The following is a 26,668-nucleotide window of genomic DNA, read 5'->3' as shown; positions in this document are numbered from 1 at the left end:
GGGAGACCACCTGGTGTTTCACCGCTTCGAGCCCTTGGACTTCAGCCAGTCACCTCGTTTGTCAGGCCTCCTGGCAGATAAAGGGGTGTGTGGCCTGCATACTGTTGAACGGCCCAGTGAGGCCTGGGCCCTGTGGCCAGCGCCCCTGTGTCAGGTGCCTGTGTTGTGCCCTGGGCCTGAGCACATGGACTGAGCACGGTGGGGCTTCTTCCCAAGGCTATGGTGGCCCCTCTGTTGCTTTGCCTCTGGTTCACCTCCTGCCACGAGTTCTGGCCTACCAGGGAGTGTTGGGACAGGTGGATGTGGGCCCTGGGTGTCCACAGCCTGGCTGGGCTCCCTGCAGACCCCAGGATTGAAGCTGAGTTTCACCATGGGCCCTGCAGTGGTAGGCACCTGACATGCTGGGAGTGGATCTCATGGAGCCCTTGCACAGGCTCAGGCCAGCTTTGTTTTGTCACTGGGAAATTCTTGTTGTTTCTCTGGGGTCCTCTTGGTTTCCTTTCATTTTGACGTTGTTAACCCTGCCCTAGTTTCTCACTCTGGTTTATTTTCTTTCCTTTCACCCTGGTTCTGCAGTTGTGTGACTCTGCGCCGGCTACCGGCATACCCACCACAGCCCTGAGCTCGCTCCCGGCAGGGCCTAGGCTCTGACAGTGGCGTGAACTCAGCCCTTGTGCGCAGCAGCCCTGCCTCGCCGTGTTGCGTGATGCCCCCTTTGCTGTGTGGTGTTTTGTGGCCCTCTTCAGGTGTTGCCGTCTGTCCCTTTTGTTCTCTTTGTCTCCTTGAAAAGTCGATGGGCCTGCAGCCACACAGGCAGTGTGGGCATGGTGGTCGCTGAGTCTGGAGATTGTTCAAGGCCAGCAGCGTTGCTCGGAGCCCTGCTGCTGACGCTGCCGTCACTGGTTCTAGCTCTCACATTCTCAGCTGCACGTTTCCGTTTCCACCAGTAAATGCAAACTCTTGTTCGTAGGCACAGCTGTCACTGCAGCACACAAGGACTCAGGTTTGTAAAGACAAACGAGTGATTTCTGTGTGATGTGCTGTGTGTTTGCATTGGATTTTGCAAATTATTTACTAAAGAAAAGTCCTTCAGAACTTCTGTGGCAAACAGTAAATACAGCGAAACTCTAATCTTCAACATTCATACAAATGGGTGGAGTTGTCCCATTTTAATGCCCCAGCAAAGCAGGAGCATTTCTCTAACGGTGGTTACTGCAGTGCCTAAGCTACGGTTTGTGCTGCTTTTCAGGAACTGATGCCTTTGATAGTTGTAGCTGTTCTTGGGCTGGGTCCCTGCCTGGTTTGCAGGAAGGCCTGGGCCCGCCACATCCCCTGTGCCTGCTCAGCGTGGTATCACCTGCTCCGCCAGCTGGGATTGCGATCCTCCCGTGCCTCCCTGAGTCTGCGTGCGTGTCAGCAGGCACCCTGCCCCGGTGCGTGGCCCAGCGCCCTTGGCTCTGAGGATGGTGATGTTCTGGGCCAAGCAGAGCCCGGGTCGTGTCCAGGGCAAGGGAGTGCAGTGGGGGGAGCAGCTGCCCTCGGGCCGCGCCGCGCGCCTCGGGCTGTGAATGGCATTACCGCGGCGTGTTTACAGCAGAGTCGCCATTACTGCTGACGGTGGCGTGAACATTTGTTGAGAATGTTGCTTGCATTGGTCGTGATAGTTTGTGATAAAAGACTAACAATTTTACAAATCAAAATGCTTTTTTGGAAGCTGGTGAAATGTCAGTTAACGTGAATGAATTTAATATTTTAGTTTTTGGATGGCTTGAAGACTTCAGGATTCAGGCCGGGAGTGGTAGCTCACACCTGTAATCCCAGAGCCAGACTCCATCTCAAAAATAAGAATAGTAAAATAGAGACTTCGGGATTCAGCAGCAGAGAGCCCCTTTTTCCAAGATACTTTTTCATCTGCAGTTTCCACTTGGGCCAGGGCTTCCCCACCCCAGGTCTTAGGCTGGTTGTGCTGCTGGAAGAGTATTTTTGAGGCCAGGCGATTTATCACAGACACACATTTGTGGCTCACAGTTCTGGAGGCTGGAAAGCCTAAGGTCAAGGTGCCAGCAGGTTCGGTGTGTGGTGAAGTCTAAGGTCAAGGTGCCAGCAGGTTTGGTGTCTAGTGAGGTACCAGTCTCTGCTTCTAAGGCAGAGCCTTGCACACTGAATCTTCCAGAGTGGAGGGCGGGATCCTCACAGGGCAGAGGCAGAAGGGCCAAGGCGGACGGCCACTCCCAAAGCCGCTTATTGAGGCATTAAAACTGCTGTGAGGGTGGAGCCCTTGCGGCCTCATCACCTTTTCAAGGCCCCTCTAATACCATCACTCTGGCAGTTAAATTTCAACATGAGTTTTGGAGGGGACAGAAATTTAAACTGTGGTACCCAGTTTGTTTGTTTATTTATTTATTTATTTATTTGAAGGAGTCTCACTTTGTCACCCAGGCCGGAGTACAGCAGCGCAATCTCACCTCACTGCAACCTCCATCTCCCGGATTCAAGTGATTCTCCTGCCTCAGCCTCCCGAGTAGCTGGGATTACAGGCGTGCGCCACCATGTCTGGCTAATCTTGTATTTTTAGTAGAGACGGGGTTTCACCATGGTGGCCAGGCTAGTCTCGAACTCCTAACCTCGAGTGATCCATCCGCCTCGGCCTCCCAAAGTGCTGGGATTACAGGCGTGAGCCACCCCACCCGACCTAGATTCGCTTTTGATTTACCATGAGACGTTTGCCTTTCCCGTAGACACGTCACAACCCCAGGCACTCAGCAGTGTCCATTGTCTGCTGGGACTGGGCTTAGTCGTGTGTTTCTGTCTGGGAGGGTGTAGTGAAGACAGAATTCCTAGAGAATCACCCACGTGTCACTCAGAAGTATTCTTCTCAGGCTTCAAAAATTTAGCCAATTTTGTTTTAAAAGATGGGCTTTTTACCCTGAAGTCATGTGACTTCATTTTCGGTGGGCTTTGACTGAGTCACCATCAGGAGGTGCACGTGTCATGTTCCCTCTCAGTACAACGCCAGCCTCTGAGGTGCGGGGGTTTCCCCGTGTCTGTGGTGTTTGCATCCTTAGCTCTCCGGAAGGAAGTGGAGGATCTGACCAGGGAACAGTCGGAGACCAGGAAGCAGGCTGAGAAGGACCGCTCAGCCCTGCTCTCCCAGATGAAGATTTTGGAGTCTGAGTTAGAGGAACAGCTGTCTCAGCATCGCGGGTGTGCCAAGCAGGCGGAGGCCGTCACCGCCCTGGAACAGCAGGTGGCGTCTCTGGACAAGCATTTGCGCAACCAGCGGCAATTCATGGATGTAAGAATTTTGAATAATACATTTTATTGCATCACTAAAAGTTGCCATTACAGCATGAACTTCTTTCCAGATGGTTACGTAAGCTTCTGCAGTAGGATGTTGAAGAGGGCGTCCCACCCCTGCTGCACAGGTGTACCCAGGTCACTGACGCTTGGTGGGTGTCGTCTTGCCCACATTTTGTGGCACAGGCCTCTGAGGGCCGCCTCCCATGGTCTTGCCATGCTCCTTCTCACAGTCCCGGAGGCATCCCTTGGGGCCCAGGCTGGGCCTGTGCTGCGACTCTCACTGGCTCTTGTCCTCCCGCCCGCCCGTCTCGGACGTTCCTCTGTGTTCCGCGCAGAGGGCTGTTTTCTTAACTCCATTTTGCAAAGTGACTGTGACGAGGGGGATGTTTGGAGTCCTGAGCTGCGGGGCGGTTGTACTTGCACGTGCAGTGGAAGCCTGGGTGGGCCTTCGCTGCGAGGGGCACGCCGGCCCCGTTGGGGTGGTCCCAACACGCCGCCTCTCCTCCCAGGAGCAGGCCGCCGAGCGGGAGCACGAACGCGAGGAGTTCCAGCAAGAGATTCAGAGGCTGGAGGGGCAGCTCCGCCAGGTGGCCAAGCCACAGCCCTGGGGCCCTCACGACAGCCAGGTGAGTCAGCACAGCGTGCAGTGCCACTGGTTGCTGTCTTTTACTGTGTTTTTAAGCTTTAACTTTCTTAAAATTTTTGCCTTCCATGTACGTGAACTCGGCAGCAGGCGCCGCTGGATGGAGAGGTGAGTAGGTGTCACAGAGATGGGCACGCCCTGTGCGGGCGCCCAGGCTCCCCTGCGCTCGCTGGGACTGTCCTGCCGCCTACTCGCTTTTCTTGCTCTGGCTTGGGCTGCAGCTATCTGCTTTCTCTTGTCTGAGGAAGCTCTAGTAGGTTCATTTATTCTTTTAAAAAATTAATAGTGGATTCACACACAGTTGTAAGAGGTAAGACTCGGATCCCTCGTGCCTGGCACGTGGTTCCCCAGAGGTCACACCTGCAGAGCTGGAACGTGGCATTGCAGCCAGTATGGGCAGGGAGCCGATGTCGCTGCAGCACCTTCTGCCCCCCGGGACCCTCGTGTACCTGGTCACGGCCCTGCTGCTGTCCCTTCTCTGGCAACCACTCATCTGTCATCTGTTTCTAAGACTTTGCCATCATCCTGATGTGTAAAGTGTGCCTGTCATCTTTGGGGATTGACGCCGCTCACTGAGCCTGACTCTGGAGATTGATCCAGGTTGCTGAGTGTAGCCATAGTTCATTCTTTCTGTTGCTGGGTGTTCCATTCTTTCTTCCTTTTTTTTTTTTTTTTTTTTTTGAGACGGATCTCGCTTTGTTGCCCAGGCTGGAGTGCAGTGGTGTGATGGCAGCTCACTGCACAGTCCCCCTCCGGGTTTACGCCATTCTCCTGCCTCAACCTCCCAAGTAGCTGGGACTACAGGTGCCCACCACCTCGCCCGGCTAATTTTTTGTAGTTTTAGTAGAGACGGGGTTTCACTGTTTTAGCCAGGATGGTCTCGATCTCTTGACCTCGTGATCCGCCCGTCTCGGCCTCCCAAAGTGCTGGGATTATAGGCGTGAGCCACCATACCCAGCTGTAATATTGCATTCTTTTCTATCAGAATAAATTTCATTTTCCTAACAAATTCTGTATTATAGAGAATGACCTTAACACAGCATCACCCTATACTTCCGTTAGATCTCCCTGTGCTGCCCGGGTCTAGGTTTCTCTGTTCAGTCTGTGGGTCCGGGTCTCCCTGTGGGTCTAGGGGAGGGCATAGGGCATCTGTTTTCTTTTTTTTTTTTTTTTTTTTTTTGAGACGGAGTCTCACTCTGGTGGCCAGGCTGGGGTGCAGTGGCCAGATCTCAGCTCACTGCAAGCTCCACCTCCCAGGTTTACGCCATTCTCCTGCCTCAGCCTCCCGAGTAGCTGGGACTACAGGCGCCTGCCACCTCGCCCAGCTAATTTTTTGTATTTTTTAGTAGACACGGGGTTTCACCGGGTTAGCCAGGAGGGTCTCGATCTCCTGACCTTGTGATCCACCCGTCTCGGCCTCCCAAAGTGCTGGGATTACAGGCTTGAGCCACCGCGCCCGGCCAGGGCATCTGTTTTCTATTGTTTTGGGTACTTTTTTGTTTGGAAGATGGGTTTTTATAAAACAGTCTATTGTATTCCCCAGGCATTTTTTGTTGTTTTAGGTTGAGTTGTTACAACAAAAGTTGAGAGAAAAGTTGGATGAATTTAATGAATTGGCTCTACAGAAAGAGTCGGCAGATAGACAAGTGTTGAGGCAGGAAGAAGAAATTAAACGTCTGGAGGAGACGAACATCAACATCAGGAAGAAAATGGCCGAGCTCCAGGAAGAAGTGGAAAAACAGAAGAACATTGTGAAAGAGCTGGCGCAGGTAAAGCGTCTCCACGTCGTGGTGGGGCGTGTGGTGAGGCGTCCCTGGGGCACGGCTTCATTGCTGATCTGGCAGGAGCGGGCAGGGCGTCCTTTTTCACTCGCAGCCGCCACGTCTGCACCAGAAACGCGGGCGTTGGGGAGAAGCAGAAGTCCTTGGTGACTGGGTAGAAAGTGTACTTTGACCTTGCTGGAGATTGTTGCTTTTATTTGCTGGAGGATTGTATACCATTTCTTTATGTCTCAAGAACTCTGCATTTATCCTTAATATTTCATAAAGTAAATATTTTAAGATTTTAGGTTTAAAAAAATATACCTTATTAAATACTTTGATGAGAGCCCCTTGTAATTATTTCAGTTGAGTTCAGGAACTTAGGTCAGCTCCCAGTGAAAAGATCTCCAGTGATGGTTTTGCATTGCTGGTGTTTCCCGTGTTCCGTGTGTTCGTTTGTGTCTGAGAGTTTAGATAGGGGCTGGAGCACTGAGCCAGGTGGGCCATCTCATGGCTGCCTGTGTGCATTTCTGGGTAGCGGCTGTGCCCTCCTTTGTGAGCATTTAGCTAAAAGGAATTCAGCTGACTTTTATGAGGTTAAAAGGTTACTTGGAAAGTGAGGCTCAGTAAGAAATTTGATTTTAGAATTAGTAGTTTGGCCTCAGACACAGATGAGAGGAGTGTTTCTCAGGTGTGTCTGATTTTTTTTTTTTTTTTTTTTTTTTTGAGACAAAGTCTCACTCTGTCGCCAGGCTGGAGTGCGGTGGCGCAATCTTGGCTCACTGCAACCTCCTCCTCCTGGGTTCAAGCGATTCTCCTGCCACAGCCTCCCAAGTAGCTGGGATTACAGGCGCACGCCACCATGCCTGGCTAATTTTTGTATTTTTAATAGAGATGGGGTTTCACCATATTGGCCAGGCTGGTCTCGAACTACTGACCTCAGGTGATCTGCCCGCCTCAGCCTCCCAAAGTGCTGGGATTACAGGTGTGTGCCACCGCTCCCAGCCAAGTGTGTCTGATTCTTGTAAGTGCTGATGAGAATTACTAAGTTGGGGCCTTTCCTGAAGCCCTGACGTGTTTCCGTTCTGCTGTCGCAGGGAGGACCGCTGAACGTCACCTGTACTTGGAGTGGAGCTGTCCCCCTGGCCGGCCGCTGCTCATGTTTCAGTGACACCTGCTTCAGGGCGGCTTCACCCCTTCCTTCTGCCTTCACTCAGCAAACTTTTGCTGAGCTTAGTAGATGTCAGGGTTAGAAAATGTCTTTTTATTCCTTCGTGACATTTGGACTGTTTATGCGGTTTTATATGTCATGCTCTTGCGCATGTAATGTATTGTGACCATTTTCATCATATTAAATATTCTTTGAAAAGTTTTTTCTAGGCCGGTAATATTCATTGTATGAGTACACCATCAGCCATTGCCCTATTTTTTTTGGCCAGTTCTTGTCAGTTTTGAAAATATTGGTAATAGTTTGGTGAATATTACTGTAGGTAAATTCCTCACAGTGGACTTGGGCATAGGCTGTGGCTCTGGGTTGCGTCCTGCACCAGGCAGGCTTCTGCTGGGAGGTGGCTGGGTTCTGGGTACCAGTGCTGCCTGGTGCGTCACTGAGTGCAGGTGCGTGCAGGTGCACCTGCTCTGCTTCAGGTGCAGCTGAAGATGGTCTATGCTTTAACAGGCAGCAGTTTGAGGTACTGAACTCCCAAGTATTTGCCTAAAATAGAGTTCCTTTTTTTTTTTAATAGGATAAAGAGTTGTTAAAGAAACAGCAGATGAGTAGCTTACTTCTGGCGTCCACATTGCAGTCTACACTAGATGCAGGCAGTTGCCCTGAGCCGCCTCCGGGCAGCCCTCCTGAGGGTCCAGAAGTACAGTTAGAGGTGACACAGAGCGCACTCCTGCAGCGTGAGAGTGAGGTGAGTACGGAGTGGGGACATGGGATTATCAGCCCCAGGTCAGTGTCCAGTGAGCTTCTCTGTGGCAGATCCGGTCCAGATAACGCAGGCAATGGGCTTGTGACCACTGTGTATTCTTTTCTTTACTTTTTTTTTGAGACAGAGTTTTGCTCTTGTTGCCCAGGCTGGAGTGCAATGGCGCGATCTCGGCTCACTGCAACCTCCGCCTCCTGGGTTCAAGTGATTCTCCTGCATCAGCCTCCCGAGTAGCTGGGATTACAGGCGCACCCACCACCACTCCTGGCTCATTTTTGGTATTTTTAGTAGAGATAGGGTTTCACCATGTTGGTCAGGCTGATCTCCAACTCCTGACCTCAGGTGATCTGCTTGCTTGAGCCTCTCAAAGTGCTGGGATTGCAGGTGTGAGCCCTGTGCCCAGCCCTGACCACTGTGTATTTTTTGCAGTTTTACCATTTATATGTGGATACGGGTACAGGGTAGTAATAACTGTCTTAGGCATGTGGTTTTAAATCTCTCAAAGCTATTTTAATAATTTCTTAATTATTAATATCAATAGAATATTAGATGACTTTTAATACTTCTTTTGTTTTAATGAAAGGTTTTGGACTTGAAAGAACAACTAGAAAAGATGAAAGGTGACTTAGAAAGTAAAAATGAAGAGATACTACATCTGAACTTAAAATTAGACTTAAAGAACAGCCAGACTGCTGTCCGCCTCGGAGAACTTCAGGAAGAGAGCGTGAGCTCGAAGGTAAGCCACCAAAGGTCCACGTGACGCCGAGTTCATGTTGCTTACGCCAGTGCCGAGCGGCTGCCAGGACCCTCGTCTGGAAGGCGGGTCTCTGGCCTTCACAGACGCCCATGGCCCCACGTGGCAGACAGCTGCAGAGAGCGCCCGATTCTGCCTGGGGACATGTGCATGGAAGCAGCTTTCTAGGGATCTTGAGTGGGGAGCCAGCGACCCCTGCCCCAAACTGCTTTCTGATTGCAGCCCTGATAGTCAGGAATCTGAGAAGAGGCCTTTCCCTAGGGCAGCACCCTGGGGCTGTGAGAGGCGCTGGGCTATTGCTGGCTTGCTCTTCTCAAGGAGGTGACTTAAGTTAGTGGCCACTCACTGTGTCTCTTCCCACTGGCATGATGGGAAAAAAGTCTTAAAAAAAAAATTTTGTGGGTACATAGTTAGGTGTATATTAAAAAATCTATTTTAAGGTTTATTATTTTAATGTAGCTGTGCTTTTGAAGCAAAAAAGAAAACCACAACCAGCCTGTTTATAATAGAGATGATATTCAAAATTGCAGAGCGTTGGTAACTTCACAGGTGCCCTTGAAAGACCTTGTGTAGGCTGGGCGCGGTGGCTCAAGCCTGTAATCCCAGCACTTTGGGAGGCCAAGGCGGGTGGATCACGAGGTCAGGAGATCGAGACCATCCTGGCTAACATGGTGAAACCCCATCTCTACTAAAAATACAAAAAAAAACTAGCCGGGCATGGTGGCGGGCACCTGTAGTCCCAGCTACTCGGAGGCTGAGGCAGGAGAATGGTGTGAACCCGGGAGGCGTAGCTCGCAGTGAGCCGAGATTGCACCACTGCACCCCAGCCTGGGTGACACAGTGAGACTCCGTCTCAAAAAAAAAAAAAAAAAAAAAGACCTTGTGTAGAATCGTGTATGTGGGAGAATCGCGTATGTGGGAGAATCGTGTATGTGGGAGAATCGTGTATGTGGGAGAATCGTGTATGTGGGAGAATCGCGTATGTGGGAGAATCGCGTATGTGGGAGAATACTGTGTGTAGGAGAAAGAATCCTGTGTGTGGTGCCCGCGTGGTGCCGGCTCCGTGAATGAACTCAGCGTGGGAGAATCTTGTGTGTGGTGCCTGCGTGGCGCCTCTTTGGTGAATGAACTCAGCGTGGGAGACAGTTGAGGGTGGTGACATTTATGTCTGATTCTTACCGAGGCTACATGTGAATGATTCTAACCTGTGTGGAGTAAAAGGGAGTTTTAGGTTGATCCCGGGGATGAGCGGTTCTTTCTGTGTGAACTCTTCCTTCGTTAATAAGATGAGAAACAGATAAGAGCTCATTTTACTTCTTTTTGGTGATGGTTTTGAGACAGATGGCCTGGAAAAGTGCAGTAATTGATTTTTGAAATCCAAATGAATATGTCGTTTTATTTATTTATGTTACTATGTTTTTTAGAGACAGGGTCTCACTCTGTCGCCTGGGTGGCACAGTCATAGCTCACTGCAGCCTCAAACTCCTGGGCTCCAGCGATTCTCCTGCCTCCGCTCCCCAGTAGCTGGGACTACAGGCATGCACCACCACACCTGGCTAAATTTTTTTTTTTTTTTTGGTGGAGATAGAGTCTCGCTCTCTTGCCCGGGCTGGTCTTGAGCTCCTGGCTTCAAGCGGTCCTTCCACCTCTGCCTTGCAAAGTGCTGGGATTATAGGCATGAGCTACCTTGCCTAGCCTAATAACGTCATTTTAAACAGAGAGGACTTTATTTACTTATTGGTTTATTTTTAAACGACCATAAGAAAACTAGACAGAAAGGACTTTAGTAGAAAAACATTTTCAGCCGGGCGCAGTGGCTCACGCCTGTAATCCCAACACTTTGGGAGGCCGAGGCGGGCAGATCACGAGGTCAGGAGATCAAGACCATCCTGGCTAACTCGGTGAAACCCCGTCTCTACTAAAAAAACAAAAAAAAACAAAAAAACACAAAAAATTAGCTGGGTGTGGTGGTGGGCGCCTGTAGTCCCAGGTAGTCGGAAAGCTGAGGCAGGAGAACAGCGTGAACCCGGGAGGCGGAGCTTGCGGTGAGCCGAGATCGTGCCACTGCACTCCAGCCTGGGCAACAAAGCGAGACTCTGTCTCAAAAAACAAAAACAAACAAACATTTTCAAATTGATTTTCCATTTTTCCAATTTAAAACAGTAGGCTCATTTAATTAGGACATTTCATACCTGTAGGGTCAGTAGAACATTTCCCTAGTAAGGTTCTGTTGGCTCTGTTTTGATATGGTGGTTGTTATTACCGGCATTTCTGCACAACAAAGAAGAGGAGATCCTGTGTGTGAGCAAGCAGCTCCAGGCACAGCAGGTTTACCTCGGCAAGGTCAGCCACTCCCCAGTGCTGGGGGAGAAGGGGGTCTTCTCGTGCTTCTGGCTTTGCCTGCGTCTCCTGCACAAAGTCCTCATGGTGTCTGGGTGTGATTGACTGGGACCTTGGCTTTCCAGGATGACAGCTTTCTGTTTCCTCATATAATGTTTGTAATACTTTTCAAAATTAATTTTGTCAGTCAGGCACGGTGGCTCACGCCTGTATTCTCAGCACTTTGGGAGACTGAGGAGGGTAGATCACTTGAGCTCAGGAGTTCGAGACCAGCCTAAACAACATGGGAAAACCCCATCTCTACTAAAAATACAAAAATCAGCCAGGCAGAGTGATACACACCACTCAGGAGGCTGAGGCAGGAGAATCACTTGAACCCAGGAGATGGAGGGTACAGTGAGCTGTGATTATGCCACTGCGCTTCAGCCTGGGCCACAAAGCGAGACCCTGTCTCAAACACAAAATTAACTTTATGGCCAGGCACAGTGGCTCTCACACCTGTAATCCCAGGAGTTTGGGAACCTGAGGTGGGAGGATCGTTTGAGCCCAGGAATTTGAGATCATCCTGGACAATGACGTAATGAGTCCCATCTCTACAAATTTTTAAAAAAAGTTTAGCCAGGCATGCACCTATAATACCAGCTACTCTGAAGGCTGAGGTGGGAAGATCACTTGAGCCTGGGCGATGGAGGCCACAGTGAGCTGTGATCATGCCACTGTAATCCAGCCGTAATGACAGAACAGGACCCTGCCTAAAAAAAATAATTTTGGAGGGGACCATAGAAGTAAAAAGAAGTTTGTCTCCAGTTTGTCACTTTTAATTTCCCTTTGACAGAGGCTACTGAGATATTATCTGTCTTAGTGTCTGTTGGTATCTTGTATATTTGGCAAAAATTTAAAAATATCCTTTTGGGTTACATTGAAGAATGCCTTTTATGGCCAGGCGCGGTGGCTCACGCCTGTAACCCCAGCACTTTGGGAGGCCGAGGCGGGCAGATCACTTGAGCTCAGGAGTTCGAGACCAACGTGGCCAACATGGAGAAACCCCATCTCTACTAAAAACACAAAAATTATCTGGGCCTGGTGGGCGGTGCCTCTGATAGTTACTTGGGAGGCTGAGGCAGGAGAATCGCTTGAACCCAGGAGGCAGAGGTTGCAGTGAGCCGAGATTGCGCCACTGCACTCCAGCCTGGGCAACAGAGCAAGACTCGTCTCAAAAAAAGAATGCCTTTGAAAACCATTGATTACTTTTCAAAAGAAGTTGTATTATTTGTCTATAGTGCGCTCTAGAATTTGACCTGTAACTATAATCTTATATAATGAAAAATATATTAAAAATAGTTAAATGTTAAGGACAGTATTTTAGTTCCATTAGGAATTGAAGGCTTTATAAGGACAATCCCCAGTATTTTCTTGTGGGATTTTTCTTCCAGATATGTGCAAATTCGTACATCCTTCGTTTTCTGTAATTCTCCTAATTTTTTGTGAAGGTGTGGCTATTACTTTAGTTTGCTTTATATAATAAGGAAAAGTAAAATTCCATTTAAAGGTTTGACTCTGTTCGGTTTCCAGTTCTTTCAAGGACACCACATTTGCCGTTTTCTACCCCATTTGATGTCAGTGAGGATGTTCGTCTTCTAGAAGTGTCTTAGGTTTGTGGGGAAACAGAGCTCCCGTCTCCCTGGCCTGGTCGTGGTTGTTGTCGCTTGTTCTGTATTGCCGTCCTCCGGGGCTCCAGCCACCCTAACACCTCGTCCTCAACGTGGGCCCTCCCTTCCTGTGTTGCTTGTTCTAACTCTGGGGTTAGTGATGTTTCTTTAATTTTACCATTTACTTCTCTCTTATTCTATAGGTTTTAATAAAGAGGTCTCACATGTCTTTTGTTAAATTTATCCTTAAATATTTTAGGCTTTCTGCACTATTGTAAATGAGATTTAAAATAATTATCTAGTTGTTTACCATGAATACACATACACCTTTTGTCTATTAGCCTTGCTGTTACCTTGCACAGTTTATGTATATTAGTAGTGTTTTGTGGATTCCTGAGGGCTTTTTATGTATAAGATAACATCATCTTCAAGTAAAGACAGTTTGATTTCTTTCCAATTTTTGTTATTTCCTTCTCTGATTACAATGTCTAGCACTCCCGGTACAAAGTTCAAACTGGCTAGAGCAGTCATCTTTGCCCTGCTCCTTGTCTTACGGGGAAGTGGTCAGTGTTTTGCCATTAGGTATGTTAGCTTTAGGATTTTCACAGGTGCCTTTTTATCAGATAAAGGAAGTTCCATTACATTTCTAGTTTGCTTTTTCTAGATCTATTGAAATAGTGATGACAGTTTTCTCTTTTATTTTACGAATAGGGTTAACTTTATTGAGTGATTTATTTCTTGGAGATTAAACTGACCTTGCAGTTCTAGGATAAACCATACCTGGTAGTGATGTACTGCCCTCTTCATATGTTACATATATTACTGAATTTGGTTTGCTAATATTTTGTTAATGGTTTTTGCATCTGTGTTCATGAGGGATGTTGGTCTGTAATTGTCTTTTTTTGCAGTATTTCCTAAGGCTTTGGTATGAAGGTTATGTTAGTCTCATAAAATAGGTTGGGAATTTTTTCACCCCCCATCTTTTCTGAAAGAGGTTATTTCACATAGCTGGGATTTCTTCCTTGAATGTTTTCATAGCGTCAACAATGAAGCCGTTTGGAGTTTGTGTATCTAGAGAGATTTATGATAATGAATTAATTTTCTTTAATAGACTGAGGTATTTGGATTTCTGTTTCGTGTTGTGATAAGTTGTATTTTTCAAGGAACTTGTGCATGTCATCAAAATTGTCAAATTGCTTTGCATAAAGAAGTTTATACTTTTTATATTTTTGAGATGGAGTCTTGCTCTGTCACCCAGGATGGAGTGCAGTGGTATGATCTCAGCTCCCTGCAACCTCCGCCTCCTGGGTTCAAGTGATTCTCCTGCCTCAGCCTCCCGAGTAGCTGGGGTTACAGGTGTGTGTCACCACGCTGAGCTAATCTTTTGTATTTTTGGTAGAGACGGGGTTTCACTGTGTTAGCCAGGATGGTCTCGATCTCCTGACCTTGTGATCCACCTGCCTCGGCCTCACAAAGCTGGGATTACAGGCGTGAGCCACTGCCCAGCCTATACTTTCTCATTTTGTAACTGTTCACCTTATTAACCATTTCCTTACTTGCCATTGAGTATCTGCAAGTTCTATGCTGATGGCCCTTCTTTTATTCCTGATATTAGTGAGTTTGTGTTTTCTCTTTTATTCTTGTGTGTCTCTAGCTAGTAGTTTATTCATGTTGTTGATGTTTTCAAAGAATCAGCTTTTGGTTCTGATACTTTTCTCTGTTTATTTCTTTGATTTCTCTTCTTATTTTCATTATTGGCTTCCTTCTATTTACCTTGGGTTTATTTTCTCTTCTTTTTCTAGCTTTTTCAGATAGAACCTTAGGTCATGGGTTATAGATACTTGTTATTTTTTAGTATAACAATTTCTTTAAGTTTTTTATTTTTTAACTTTGTGCATAATAAAATTAGGTTTTTTTGGTATACAGTTTTATAAATTTTGAAAAAAGGATTTAGTCCTGTCATAATCACCACAATCTCATCACTCAGAAAATTTTCCTAGTGCAGTTTCTTCCTGGCAACCCGTCTACGACTTCCAGCCTCCGGCCGCCCGCCCACGGCCTCTCCTCTCCTTCCTGGAATTCTGCTTCGAATCAGGTGTTGTGACGCGCTTGAAATTGATGCATCCTGTGGCCTGTGTCTGTTCCTTTAGTTGCTGAGTAGTGTTGTCTGGATGGACCACAGTTTGTTGATCCATTCACCCGTTGGGGGACATTTGGATAATTTCTAGGTTTTGGCAGTGATGAATCGAGCTGCCGTAAACTTTCATGCACAGCTTTTTGGGAGAAAATAAATGTTCACTTCTTGTGGTTCAATACTTAATCTGAATGCTTGGCCGATTCATGTGTAAGTATATCTTTTACTTAAAAGAAACTGTCAAACTGTTTTCCATAGTTGTGCTACCGTTTTACATTCCACCAGCAATAGATGAGTGTTCTGGGTAACCACGTTCTCATCAGCACCTGGTAAGGCCAGTCTTTTTTCCTGGACATTCTGGTAGATACAGAGTGGTATATCCTAGTGTTTTGTGTTTCCTTAATGACTAGTGATCTTCAGCATCTTTTTCTATGCTTATTTGCCATCCATATTGTGGGGAAAATGTTTGCTCGAGTCTTTCAGAAAGGCGTTTTTTTTTTTTTTTTTTTTTTTTGAGATGGAGTCTCACTCTGTGGCCCAGGCTGGAGTGCAGTGGGACCATGTCGGCTCACTGCAACCTCAGTCTCCTGGGTTCAAGCAATTCTCCTGCCTCAGCCTCCTGAGTAGCTGGGATTACAGGCACCCACCACCACACCCGGCTAATTTTTTTGTATTTTTAGTAGAGACGGGATTTCACCATGTTGGCCAGGCTGGTTTCGAACTCCTGACCTCCTGTGACCCACCTGCCTCGGCCTCCCAAAGTGCTGGGATTACAGACATGAGCCACCGTGCCTTGCCTCAGAAAGTTTTAAAAAGTTGGGTTGTTCGGTTTTGTATTGTTCTGGGAATTCTTTATATCTTTTGAACACTTTTTTTGGATACATGATTTGCAGGTATTTTCTCCCAATGTATGGCTGGTCTTTGCATTCTCTTAACAGTATGTTTTGCAGAGCAAAACTTTTTACTTTCTTTTTTTTTGACAGAGACTCTCTGTGTTGCCCAGGCTGGAACGCAGTGGCGTGATCTCGGCTCACTGCAACCTCTGCCTCCCAGGTTCAAGCAATTCTCCTGTCTCAGCCTCCTGAGTAGCTGGGATTACAGGCATCCGCCACTATGCCCAGCTAACTTGTATTTTTAGTAGAGACGGGGTTTCTCCATGTTGGTCAGGCTAGTCTCGAGCTCCTGACTCAGATGATCCCCCTGCCTTGGCCTCCCAAAGTGCTGGGATTGCAGGCGTGAGCCACCGTGCCCCGCCAGAGTATACTTTTGAAGTTCTATCTGAGAGCTCTTTCCCTAACCCCATTTTCCTCAGAAATTTCATGGTTTTACTTTGCATTCAAGTCTCCTTGAATACGCTTGTATATGCTTTTTGCTTTTTTTTGATGCTGTCTTGCTCTGTCACCCACCTTGGAGTGCAGTGGCGCAATCTCGGCTCACTGCAACCTCTGCCTCCGGAGTTTAAGCAGTTCTCCTACCTCAGCCTCTTGCGTAGCTAGGACTACAGGTGCCTGTCACCACGCCTGGCTAATTTTTATATTTTTACTAGAGACCAGGTTGTGCCATGTTGGCCAGGCTGATCTCGAACTCCTGTGCTCAAGTGATCTGCCTGCCTCAGCCTCCCAAAGTGCTGGGGTTACAGACGTGAGCCACCGCACCTGGCCTCAGTTCACTGATTTTAGGTTTTAGTGTTTTACATTTAGAGCTACCTTTGTAGGCTGGTTCCAGTATTTTAACATAATATTTGCGTTGTGATTGTGACCGTCTTTAGTGCACACCCTTTGATTCCAGTTTATTTAGTGCATTTAGTGAATGAGCGAAAGCTGTATATAATCAGAACTGTCTTTAAAATTCCTTCACTTGCCTGTAGAGTACAGAGACACGGGCCGGTGCTGCACCCAGTAAGACACAGGGTGGAGCAGAATGTACAGCGGGCATTCCCAGCCCGCAGCTGGGAGGCTGCTTTTGCTAATTGCGTGGTGGTGGTCCTCGGTGGTAAATGCATAGGAAGGTGTCGCTGACAGCGTCGAAACCAAAGCCACAGCTTCATCAGGTTCCGTTTTTTTTTTTTTTTCCTGTGGGCCACATTTGCATTTCAGTCCAGAGTAATTGTGAGGTAGTTCCAGAGAAACCCGGAGTTGTTATGAAACCCTCAATTTTTTTAGAAGAACGTATTAGTTTATAACAAATTGTTTTAAAATTGTTAGAACACAAATGGGTTAGAATTTTTCTATTTTTTGTCATTACCAGTAATGTTATCTTAAGAGAATAGAGTTTGGAGCTGTATTGACATAGATCTCAATCCTGATTTTCCACTTACTATTTTTGTGGGTTTAGAAAGATGTTTAATATCTCAGTTTCAATTTTCCTGTCTTTAAAGTGGAAACAATCGTATTTCCTTACATGACTGAGGATTATGTTTCATGGCACAAGTAAACTCACTTTGATGCCTGGTGTCACCGAGGTGGCAGTGGCAGAGACGCCTGCGTCACCAGCATCACCGTGAGCAGTGTTGGGATGGAAGGGGAGTGTGCCCGGCTCACCGCTTTGTTGATGCAGATTCTCTGCCCAGGTTTCTTTCCTCCTGGAGTCAGAACGACACCTAAAATCTAATGCACCTTCAGGAAAATCAAACAAATCAAGTTGTTTAAATATTAACAAAATAACATGTAAAGGGTGGTGAAAGCATCATTCTGTAGACGTCCTTGTGTAGAAATTGGCTGCATTAGCACTTTGTCCCACGATCAGACGTGGAGCACAAGGTGTGTGCCAGGGCCCAGTAGCAGCCCAGGCCGATGTGGAGTGCTTCCCGAGACCGGGAGTTGGCTTCTGTGGCTGCTTTGTTTTTCAAGCTATGGAGTCTTCACTCCAAGAATGCATTCAGAAGGTAACGCGTTGTGAAGCAGGGACATTCTGAAGTGGATACATTTAATTTGCCACTGAAATGTGCTCTCTCTTCAGGTTGTATATACCAGAAGTTCTGAGATTGAAGAGCTGAAAGCCACGATTGAAAATCTGCGAGAGAACCAGAAGCGATTACAAAAGGAGAAAGCAGAGGAAATCGAACAACTCCATGAAGTCATTGAGAAGCTGCAGCACGAGCTGTCCCTTATGGGGCCTGTGGTGCATGAAGTCAGCGACAGTCAGGCTGGCAGTCTGCAGAGCGAGCTGCTCTGCTCTCAGGCCGGGGGCCCCCGCGGGCAGGCCCTGCAGGGCGAGCTTGAGGCTGCGCTCGAAGCCAAGGAGGCCCTGAGCCGGCTGCTGGCTGACCAGGAGCGTGGGCACAGCCAGGCCCTGGAGGCCCTGCAGCAGCGCCTCCAGGGTGCAGAGGAGGCTGCGGAGCGGCAGCTGGCTGAACTAGAGCGCAGTGCAGCCCTCAGGGAGGCTGAGGTCGAAGGCATGGCCTCCCGGATCCAGGAGTTCGAAGCTGCCCTGAAAGCAAAGGAAGCAATGATTGCCGAGAGAAATTTAGAAATTGACGCATTGAACCAGCGGAAGGTGGCCCACTCTGCCGAGCTGGAGGCCGTCCTGTTGGCCTTGGCCCACATCCGCTGCGTGCTGGAGCAGCAGCCGCTGGCAGCTGGGGCGGAGCCTCCTGAGCTGCAGCGGCTCCGAACGCAGTGTGCCCGCCTCAGCCGCCAGTTGCATGTGCTGCACCAGCGGTTCCTGAGGTGCCAGGTGGAGCTGGACAGGCGGCAGGCCTGCAGAACCACAGCTCACACACGGGTGCCCGGGGCCCACCCACAGCCTCGCGTGGATGGTGGCGCCAAGGCCCAGGTCCCTGGCGACATGGAGGCCTCCCACGATGGTGCTTTGGAACCGGTTGTCCCTGACCCACAGGTAGGCCCCCTCTGCAGGCCATGGCAGGGTATTTTTTTCTTCCTCTCGTACTCCTTTTCTCCTTTAATTTTAATGACTTCTCTCTGTGCTGGGCACTGGGGGCTGCAGTTGTCATGGCTCATGACACAGCAGAGAAAGGGGCCTGAAGCTCAGACCTGCCTGGGCCTGTTCCGGGTCAGTACGCAGTGAAGCTGGGCTGAGGATTTCACTGTTTCGTGCCATTTTAAGCTTATTGTTTTAAACTTTCAAAAACAATCATTTCGTTCACATGATAGGGACTGTCCAGTGAAACGGAGCTCACTGTGTGAGGCGGGTCCACTTGAGCTGCCTCTCTGGTTTCTAATCAAATAGTTTATCTGTCGGTAAGCAGTACCTGTGTGAGATGTGGTAAGCTCTGTCGATAGGCAGTGCCTGTGTGAGACGTGTAAGATGTGGTAAGCTCTGTCGATAGGCAGTGCCTGTGTGAGACGTGGTAAGATCTGTCGATAGGCAGTGCCTGTGTGAGACGTGTAAGATGTGGTAAGATCTGTCGATAGGCAGTACATGTGTGAGACGTGTAAGATGTGGTAAGCTCTGTCGATAGGCAGCGCCTGTGTGAGACGTGGTAAGATCTGTCGATAGGCAGCGCCTGTGTGAGACGTGTAAGACGTGGTAAGATCTGTCGATAGGCAGCGCCTGTGTGAGACGTGTGAGACGTGGTAAGATCTGTCGATAGGCAGCGCCTGTGTGAGACGTGTGAGACGTGGTAAGATCTGTCGATAGGCAGCGCCTGTGTGAGACGTGTAAGATGTGGTAAGATCTGTCGATAGGCAGCGCCTGTGTGAGACGTGTAAGATGTGGTAAGATCTGTCGATAGGCAGCGCCTGTGTGAGATGTGGTAAGATCTGTCGATAGGCAGCGCCTGTGTGAGACGTGTGAGACGTGTGAGACGTGGTAAACAAGCTCTTCTTTTGGAGCTGGAGGCCCTGCAGAGTTGTCTTTTAAGGCTCCCACTTGTGTCTGAGCAGAGCCTTGGGCACTTGCTGGCTGCCACGCCCACACCAGCTGGGTCTTTGTAGAGCGGCTCCTGCTCTCAGATGCCCCAGTCCACCTTGCTCTGTGGCATCATCCTGGGTCGGGGCAGCTTCCTGCTGGGTCCTCAGCCCCGTTCCCATGTGGCCTGCTGTCGACCAAGGTGCTTGGCTGTGGACGGCACTGCCACCTCCCTCTGGCATCCCTGCTGGCTGCCGTACTGGCTCCCAGCTCCAGGCCACCTGTGGGGCAGCCCCAGCAGCAGCCTCCTGCGTGCTCAGCTTTCGTCTGTCTCCTCTGTCAAGGGTGATCTGCAGCCCGTCCTGATGACGTTGGAGGACGCACCTCTCTGCAAGCAAGAAGGCGTAATGTCAGTGCTCACCGTCTGCCAGAGGCAGCTGCAGTCGGAGCTGCTCTTGGTGAAAAATGAAATGCGCCTGAGTCTGGAGAACGTAGGCAAGGTGTGGGGACGGGGGAAGGCGCGAGGCCCACCTGGGAGAGGCTGGGTGTAGAACACGTGGGTCCTGCCCTGGGCAGAAACGGGTATTCTGCTGAGGTGAGGAGCACAGTCTGTGCCTGCAGTGACATGTTCTCTGAATCCTTTCTGTTCTGTGACAAGCTGTCCATGATTGTTGTGAATTTTCCTACATGCTCCATTGAAGCCACTTTCTAGAAACAATCAGTTGGGTTTTTTTCTTTTAATTGATACAAATGGATTTAACTGTGCTTCAGGGTTAGTTCTGGGCTGTCTTTTCATGGGAGGACCACATTGCCCCCATGGGCGTCACCTCAGCTCAGGACTTTGATGGCCAGTGTCTGGTTTACTTTGAAAGGCTTCAGATTTATTTTTTTAATGTGTTCATCTCACTCCATATTGTCACTTGAAAAAAAGCTGACAGTTCTTTTCCCTGAGGAAGGAGGTTGCACCTTGACAATCTCAAATCGTAGCGGAGTTGAGATTTAGTGAGAAGAGCGGGTACTGGTGCTTCTCCCACCCAGTGCACCGGGGCGAGTCCTCAGTGCCCCCCTCGGAAACACCTGCGCAGGAGCTGCCCTCTCCTCGGGGCGCATCAGGTGCGGATGGCACTTTTATTTTTTCTTTTCTTTTTTGAGACAGAGTCTTGCTCTGTCACCCAGGCTGGAGTGCAGTGGCATGATCTCGGCTCACTGCAACTTCCACCTCCTGAGTTCAAGCGATTCTCCAGCCTCGGCCTCCCGAGTAGCTGGGACTATAGGCACACACCACCATGCCCAGCTGATTTTTGTATTTTTAGTAGAGACGGGGTTTCACCATGTTGGCCGGACTGATCTCAAACTCCTGACCTCAGGTAATCAGCCCTCCTCAGCCTCCCAAAGTGCTGGGATTACAGGTGTGAGCCACCACGCCCGGCCACAGATGGCACCTTTTGATGCATTGTCTGCACCTCGCCTCCTCTAGTCCAAGGCCCAGCACAGCCCCCCTGGACACACAGCCACCCAGCCCGTCCTCCTCCTCCTCCCAGACACACATCCATGCACCCTCCTCCTCCTCTTCCTCCTGGACACGCAGCCACCCACCCTCCTCCTCCTGGACATACAGCCACCTACTCTCCTCCTCCTGGACACACAGCCGCCCACCCTCCTCCTCCTCCTCCTCCTGGACACACAGCTGCCCACCCTCCTCCTCCTCCTCCTCCTGGACATAACAGTCACCTACTGTCTTCCTCCTGGACACACAACCACCCACCCTTCTCCTCCTCTACCTACTCTCCTCTTCCTGGACACACAGCCGCCCACCCTCCTTCTCCTGGACACACAGCCGCCCACCCTCCTCCTTCTCCTTCTCCTCCTGGACACACAGCCGCCCACCCTCCTCCTCCTGGACACACAGCTGCCCACCCTCCTCCTCCTGGACACACAGCCACCCACCCTCCTCCTTCTCCTTCTCCTCCTGGACACACAGCCGCCCACCCTCCTCCTCCTCCTCCTCCTCCTGAACACACAGCCACCTACTCTCTTCCTCCTGGATACACAGCTGCCCACCCTCCTCCTCCTCTTCCCCCTCCTCCCTGATGTTGGCTAAATGTGCCCCAACTACTCCTCCAGGCTCTGAAACCCAGAGGCTCTAACACCAGAAGTGCTGGGTGGGTATTTTATGGTCTCAAGTATGGCACCGAAGCATGCTTGGTGCTGAAGCCTGCTGAGATGTGGGCTCACCCGAGCCCCTCGCAGCCCTTGAGATTGTCACTGGGACGTGTCTTGCATGAGTGCAGGTGCCACGCCTGTTCCTGGGTCCACACTGCGTGCACCTCATTGGCGTTTAGAGCCTGAAAGATTCTGAATTCCGTAGAAATCAGGGAAGGACGGGCCTAGGCCCGCAGTTCTGAGGAGACCCGTGAACCTGGTTCATGTGCTTGTCACGTGCTCTCGGGAAATACATTCTGGTGGAGAGCCCTCCACATCTCCTGCAGCAAACGGTCTTGAGGCCCTCACGACAGGAACGTTTCTTTGAATTTTTTTTTTTGCCCAGGCTAGAGTGCAGTGGCGAGATCTTGGCTCACTGCAACCTCCACCTCCTGGGTTCAAGCAATTCTCCGCCTCAGCTTCCCGAGTAGCTGGGATTACAGGCACCCGCCACCATGCCCGGCTAATTTTTGTGTGTTTAGTAGAGATGGGGTTTCACCATCTTGGCCAGGCTGGTCTTGAACTCCTGACCTCATGATCCACCCACCTCGGTCTCCCAAAGTGCTGGGATTACAGGCGTGAGCCACTGCACCTGGCTCATTTTTTAAAATTCTTAAGAGAAAGCTCAGCCCTGCCTGAGCTGATTGCCAGATTCTTAGAAGTTACACACAAAGAAACTCCAGATTCATCACATAAACCGCAATTTTGTGTTTTCGGTGCTCAGATATAGAACCTTCCCATCCTTTTTCCCTTGTGTGAAACTTGTGTCCTCAGTCACCGCAGAAATAGGTTATGACAGTTGCCTTTTAAGCAAAGAGATGTAAGTCTTGGTTCTGTTTCTCAGAGAATTAAATAAACTTGAAATGTGCAGGGCTCGTTGTGGAATCGCCCGAGTGCTCCGAAACTCCCCGAAATCCGCCATCAACACCAGACAGACAGGCGCGACTCCTGGTAAGCCGGGCGTTCCACCGTGTGCCTGTTCTGTTTTACCTGCAGGGTAAGGAAAAAGTACTGGAAGATTGTCAGCTGCAGAAGGTCGATCTGATAGCTCAGGTGAAACAACTTCAGGAAAAATTGAACCGTTTGCTGTATTCCATGACCTTCCAGAATGTGGATGCTGCCGATGCCAAATCTCCATGGCCCTTGGCCTCGGCACACCTGTTGGAGAGCAGCTGGAGTGATGGTTCCTGTGACGGCGAAGAGCCTGACACATCAGCCCCCACAGATGCGTGTGACGCCAGTGCAGCCACGGGGGGTGTAACTGATGTTATCAAAAATCGGGATTCCTTGATACCAGATGAAATGCCAGATTCTCCCATTCAAGAAAAGTCAGAATGTCAGGACAGGTCCCTTTCTTCACCAACCAGCATACTTGGTGGCTCCTGCCACCAGAGCCACGCTGCGGAGGCTGGGCCCCGGAAGAGCCCGGTCGGGATGCTGGACCTGTCTTCCTGGAGCTCCCCTGAGGTCCTCAGGAAAGACTGGACCCTGGAGCCCCGGCCCAGCCTCCCTGTGACACCCCACTCAGGAGCCCTGAGCCTGTGCAGTGCCGACACATCCCTGTGGGACAGGGCGGACACCTCACTACCACAGCCCCAGGGGCCGGGCCTGCTTTGTTCCCCAGGTGTGTCCGCAGCAGCGCTGGCCCTGCAGTGGGCTGAGTCTCCGCCAGCTGATGACCACCGTGTGCAGAGGACGGCTGTGGTAGGTGCCTGCCCTGCTCCTAGACCTGCTGTTCCCGTGGGAATGTGGCCTGCCCGGCGCCACGGCAGCTGCCATTGTTTGTTCACCTCCTGACAGCGCACACCTCGCAGTCCTGTGTGGGGCCAGCTCTGCAGGACTGGCATCATGGGAGCGTTTAGATTATGTCAGTTGTTCAGGTATTTTTAAAATGCCTGCGATGCATTTGCCCGCCTCAGACGTACCCTGGGCATGCTTCTCCACTGACACGGACACCAGCAGGCACAGCCGCAGACACGTCTTCGTGTGTGATGGGCATAGGGTTCTTTTTCCAGAATGGTTTTTTAGATTTATTTTTAGGAATGCTGCTTATTTTTATTTTATTTTATTTTTTTGTGAGACGGAGTCTTGCTCTGTCACCCAGGCTGGAGTGCAGTGGCGCGATCCCGGCTCACTACAACCTCCGCCTCCCCAGGTTCAAGCAATTCTCCTGCCTCAGCCTCCCGAGTAGCTGGGACTACAGGCGCCGCCACCTCGCCCGGCTAATTTTTATAGTCTTAGTAGAGACGGGGTTTCACGGTGTTGGCCAGGCTGGTCTCAAACTCCTGACCTCATGATCCACCCGCCTCGGCCTCCCAAAGTGCTTACAGGCTTGAGCCACCGTGCCCAGCCGGAAATGCTTCATATTTTTACAGGTTTCGCATATACTAATTAATTTTAATAATTTATGAGTTAGATCATATTATTTCTAACATAATCATTTTGGGATTTTGTGTATCTTGAGTAACATAAAATGAAAAATCAGATACAGTTGGGCTCACACTTGTAGTCCCAACACTTTGGGAGGCTGAGGCGGGAGGATTGCTTGAGCCCAGGAATTTGAGACCAGGCTGGGTAACACGGTGAGACCCCATCTCTACAAAACACACACAGTCAGCTGGGCGCGATCGTGCTGCCTATGGTCCCAACTCCTCAGGAGGTTGAGGCAGGAGGATCACTTGACCTCGGGAGGTTGAGGATGCAGTGAGCCGAGATGGAACCACTGCACTCCAGACTGGGTGACAGAGTAAGATCCTCCCTCAAAAAATAATTAGCAGATACATATTCTCTGAAAAATCCATATACTATCATTTCATGTAAAACAATTGAAATCTGAAATATTTGCTGTTGGCTCCATTAAAATATTCCTAAAGAGCTGTGCGTGAATCTGATGAAATTGTTGGAAGCATTGTTGGAATAAACAATGCTTTTTTTAAAAAAATAAATTGTTGGAATCTGATTAAATTGTTGGAACACCTGCATGTGTTCACCAGTTTTGAGTTGTTTCATTTGGGGTCTATGTGGGAAGATAAATTCAGGCCTTTGGAAGTTTTCACCTGGCAGAGTCAGCTCTATGATGTAATTACTCAATATTTATGACCATTTAAAAATCTCTGTATCTGAACAGGAGAAAGATGTCGAAGATTTTATCACAACATCTCTTGATTCTCAAGAAACATTAAGTTCTCCTCCTCCTGGATTAGAAGGGAAAACTGATGGAAGTGAGAAAAGTGAGTTGGTTATCTTTCTTTTTTCATTTTTTGTTTCAGTGGTTTCCTATCAGAAAATAGTCAAAGAATTCCTGCATCCTTCGCCCGGTTCTGCGTCTGCCCCTCACTGACCTCCACCCCGGCTCTGCGCTTTGTCAGGCGTGCACCTGGGGCCTCTAGACTCTGAAAACACACCTGTACCTTTCACACAGCCAAGGTTGCCAGCCCAGGTCACACTCCACCCTGGAATGTTCGCCCTGATCCAAGGCTGGCGTCTCAGCTACAGCTGCAGACCTTGCTCAGATTTCGCCCACTGTCCCAGTAGCGTCCTTGATGGAAAAGACACCCCAGCTCACAGGCTATGTTCAGGTGTCTTTGGCGGGATGGAGACTGGGGCGGCGCGCCCCATGTTTCCAGGCTCTGCTGCCTTGCCTGCCCACCCTGCCCTTCCCTCCCCTTGGGGTGGTCATCCCTCTCTGTGCTGTGGGTTTCGGGGCACCGGCCCTGGAGAGGAGCCAAGGGACTGCTGACTGTGTGGTGTGTCCTCACGATGGCGTGTAGGGGGCTGCGTCTCCCCGGGCCTCATGGCGGGAGGTGCGTGGGCTTGACCTGGGCCTTTGTCTGTGGTGGTGCCTGCCAGGTTTCTTCCTCCTCCTCCTGTGGGAGATGTGGAGACTGAGTATTCTCTTCCCTCTCATGCTCACGCCCACTGGTCTCAGCCTCCTCCCTTGGTTGCCCTGGCTGGATCAGTTGTGGTGGCAGTTACCTGCCACACCGTAATTTTTTTAATTTCATAACTTTTCCTACAATTGTTGTCTTTTCACAAGTCAGTCACCTTTTGAGATGCTCTTTTTAAAAAATCTGTTGAATTTTCCAGTGATTTAGTGATTTTTGAGAACATAGTCACAATTTAATTGGAAATTTTAGTATTTGCAGAGTAGGGCCAGCAGCTTTTTAATTTTGTTTTTATTTATTTGATGAGTAGTGAGCACGCAGGGTAACAATTATGGGTGCTGAGAGGACCATTCCCTGAGCAGCCTCTGTCCCAGCTCCCCACTCAGGACTGCAACTCCCTGGGGATGCCCGTGTTCAACTCCCAGAAATGTCTTCTTGTATTTGCTTTATTTTCAAAACCTGTTTGCTGTTTAAAGTAGCATCTTCAGCCCTCCTAGCAGCAAAGCCCCTCGCCATGCGCCCCTTGCCACACGAGGTCCAGTCCGCACGCCCTGTGCTGTCACAGCCGAGGTTTGCCCTTCAAAGACGTGCCCCGTGTTCCAGCAGAGCCGCTGGGAGCACGTGTCCCCCTCGAGCCACTTCTGTTTTTCTTGGCTTGGTTTCTTCTGTGTTCTTCATTGCTGGTCCTCGCACACGGTGTCCGGGTGAGTGTCATCCGAGCCTTCCGAGCACAGCAGGTGCTTCCCCACCAACTCTCAGGGGCTCCCAGGTGACCCCTTGTCCTCCTTCGATGGTTCCTTATTTTATTTTTCAAGACAGGTTCTTGCTCTGTCACACAGGCTGGAGTGTAGCGGCGTAGTCTCGGCTCACTGCAGCCTCCACCTTCCATGCTCAAGTCATCCTCCCACCTCAGCCTCCCAAAGTGCTGGGATTACAGGCATGAGCCACTGAGCCCAGCAGGCCCCATATTTTTTAATGAAACATGTCCCCAGAGGCCTCTGTAGAAAAGGTGTCTGGCAGGTGCTTGTTTGTGAGAACTTCCTCTTCTCCTTGACGGTCGTCGGTCAGTTGGCTCTTGGGTTGGAAGTCATGTTTCTTCAGGTACCGCGTGCCTGTCCACCGCCTCTGTGCCTGCGCCCTCCAGTGACGCACGACCTTGGAGGGGCCTGCGTGGTCAGGGTGGTGGATTTCTTCCTCGTTCGTCCTTCCTTCGATCACATCTCCTTTGGTTTTCTCTCTTTCTGTAAATCCTGTTACTCAAC

At 49.7% G+C, this 26,668-nt stretch overlaps 1 protein-coding gene across 25 annotated transcripts in view; it reads left to right on the top strand.

Moving 5' to 3' along the window:
• PCNT (pericentrin) overlaps positions 1 to 26,668 on the top strand; it is a 120,201-nt gene that overhangs the window by 68,760 nt on the left and 24,773 nt on the right. For 14 of the 25 annotated variants that reach the window (XR_012431846.1, XR_010585170.2, XM_065540922.2 and 11 more), the window contains 11 exons: positions 971 to 1,003; positions 3,066 to 3,295; positions 3,810 to 3,926; positions 4,031 to 4,051; positions 5,506 to 5,712; positions 7,449 to 7,619; positions 8,218 to 8,370; positions 17,470 to 18,348; positions 19,665 to 19,820; positions 22,519 to 23,226; positions 24,650 to 24,752. Coding sequence is in view for 23 of the 25 variants with exons in the window: in XM_065540922.2 (XP_065396994.1) it covers positions 971 to 1,003; positions 3,066 to 3,295; positions 3,810 to 3,926; positions 4,031 to 4,051; positions 5,506 to 5,712; positions 7,449 to 7,619; positions 8,218 to 8,370; positions 17,470 to 18,348; positions 19,665 to 19,820; positions 22,519 to 23,226; positions 24,650 to 24,752 (2,778 nt within the window). In the remaining 2 variants the exon portion in view is untranslated. The remainder of the gene's footprint in view (positions 1 to 970; positions 1,004 to 3,065; positions 3,296 to 3,809; positions 3,927 to 4,030; positions 4,052 to 5,505; positions 5,713 to 7,448; positions 7,620 to 8,217; positions 8,371 to 17,469; positions 18,349 to 19,664; positions 19,821 to 22,518; positions 23,227 to 24,649; positions 24,753 to 26,668) is intronic. The other 11 variants (XM_074033825.1, XM_045387804.3, XM_074033836.1 and 8 more) reach the window with 4 other exon arrangements.

The sequence above is a fragment of the Macaca fascicularis genome, chromosome 3 (assembly GCF_037993035.2).
Source record: "Macaca fascicularis isolate 582-1 chromosome 3, T2T-MFA8v1.1".
In the NCBI taxonomy this organism is placed as follows: Eukaryota; Metazoa; Chordata; class Mammalia; order Primates; family Cercopithecidae; genus Macaca; species Macaca fascicularis.
The sequence above is the reverse complement of the archived record's forward strand: the minus strand, read 5'-3'. Positions and strand labels throughout refer to the sequence as shown.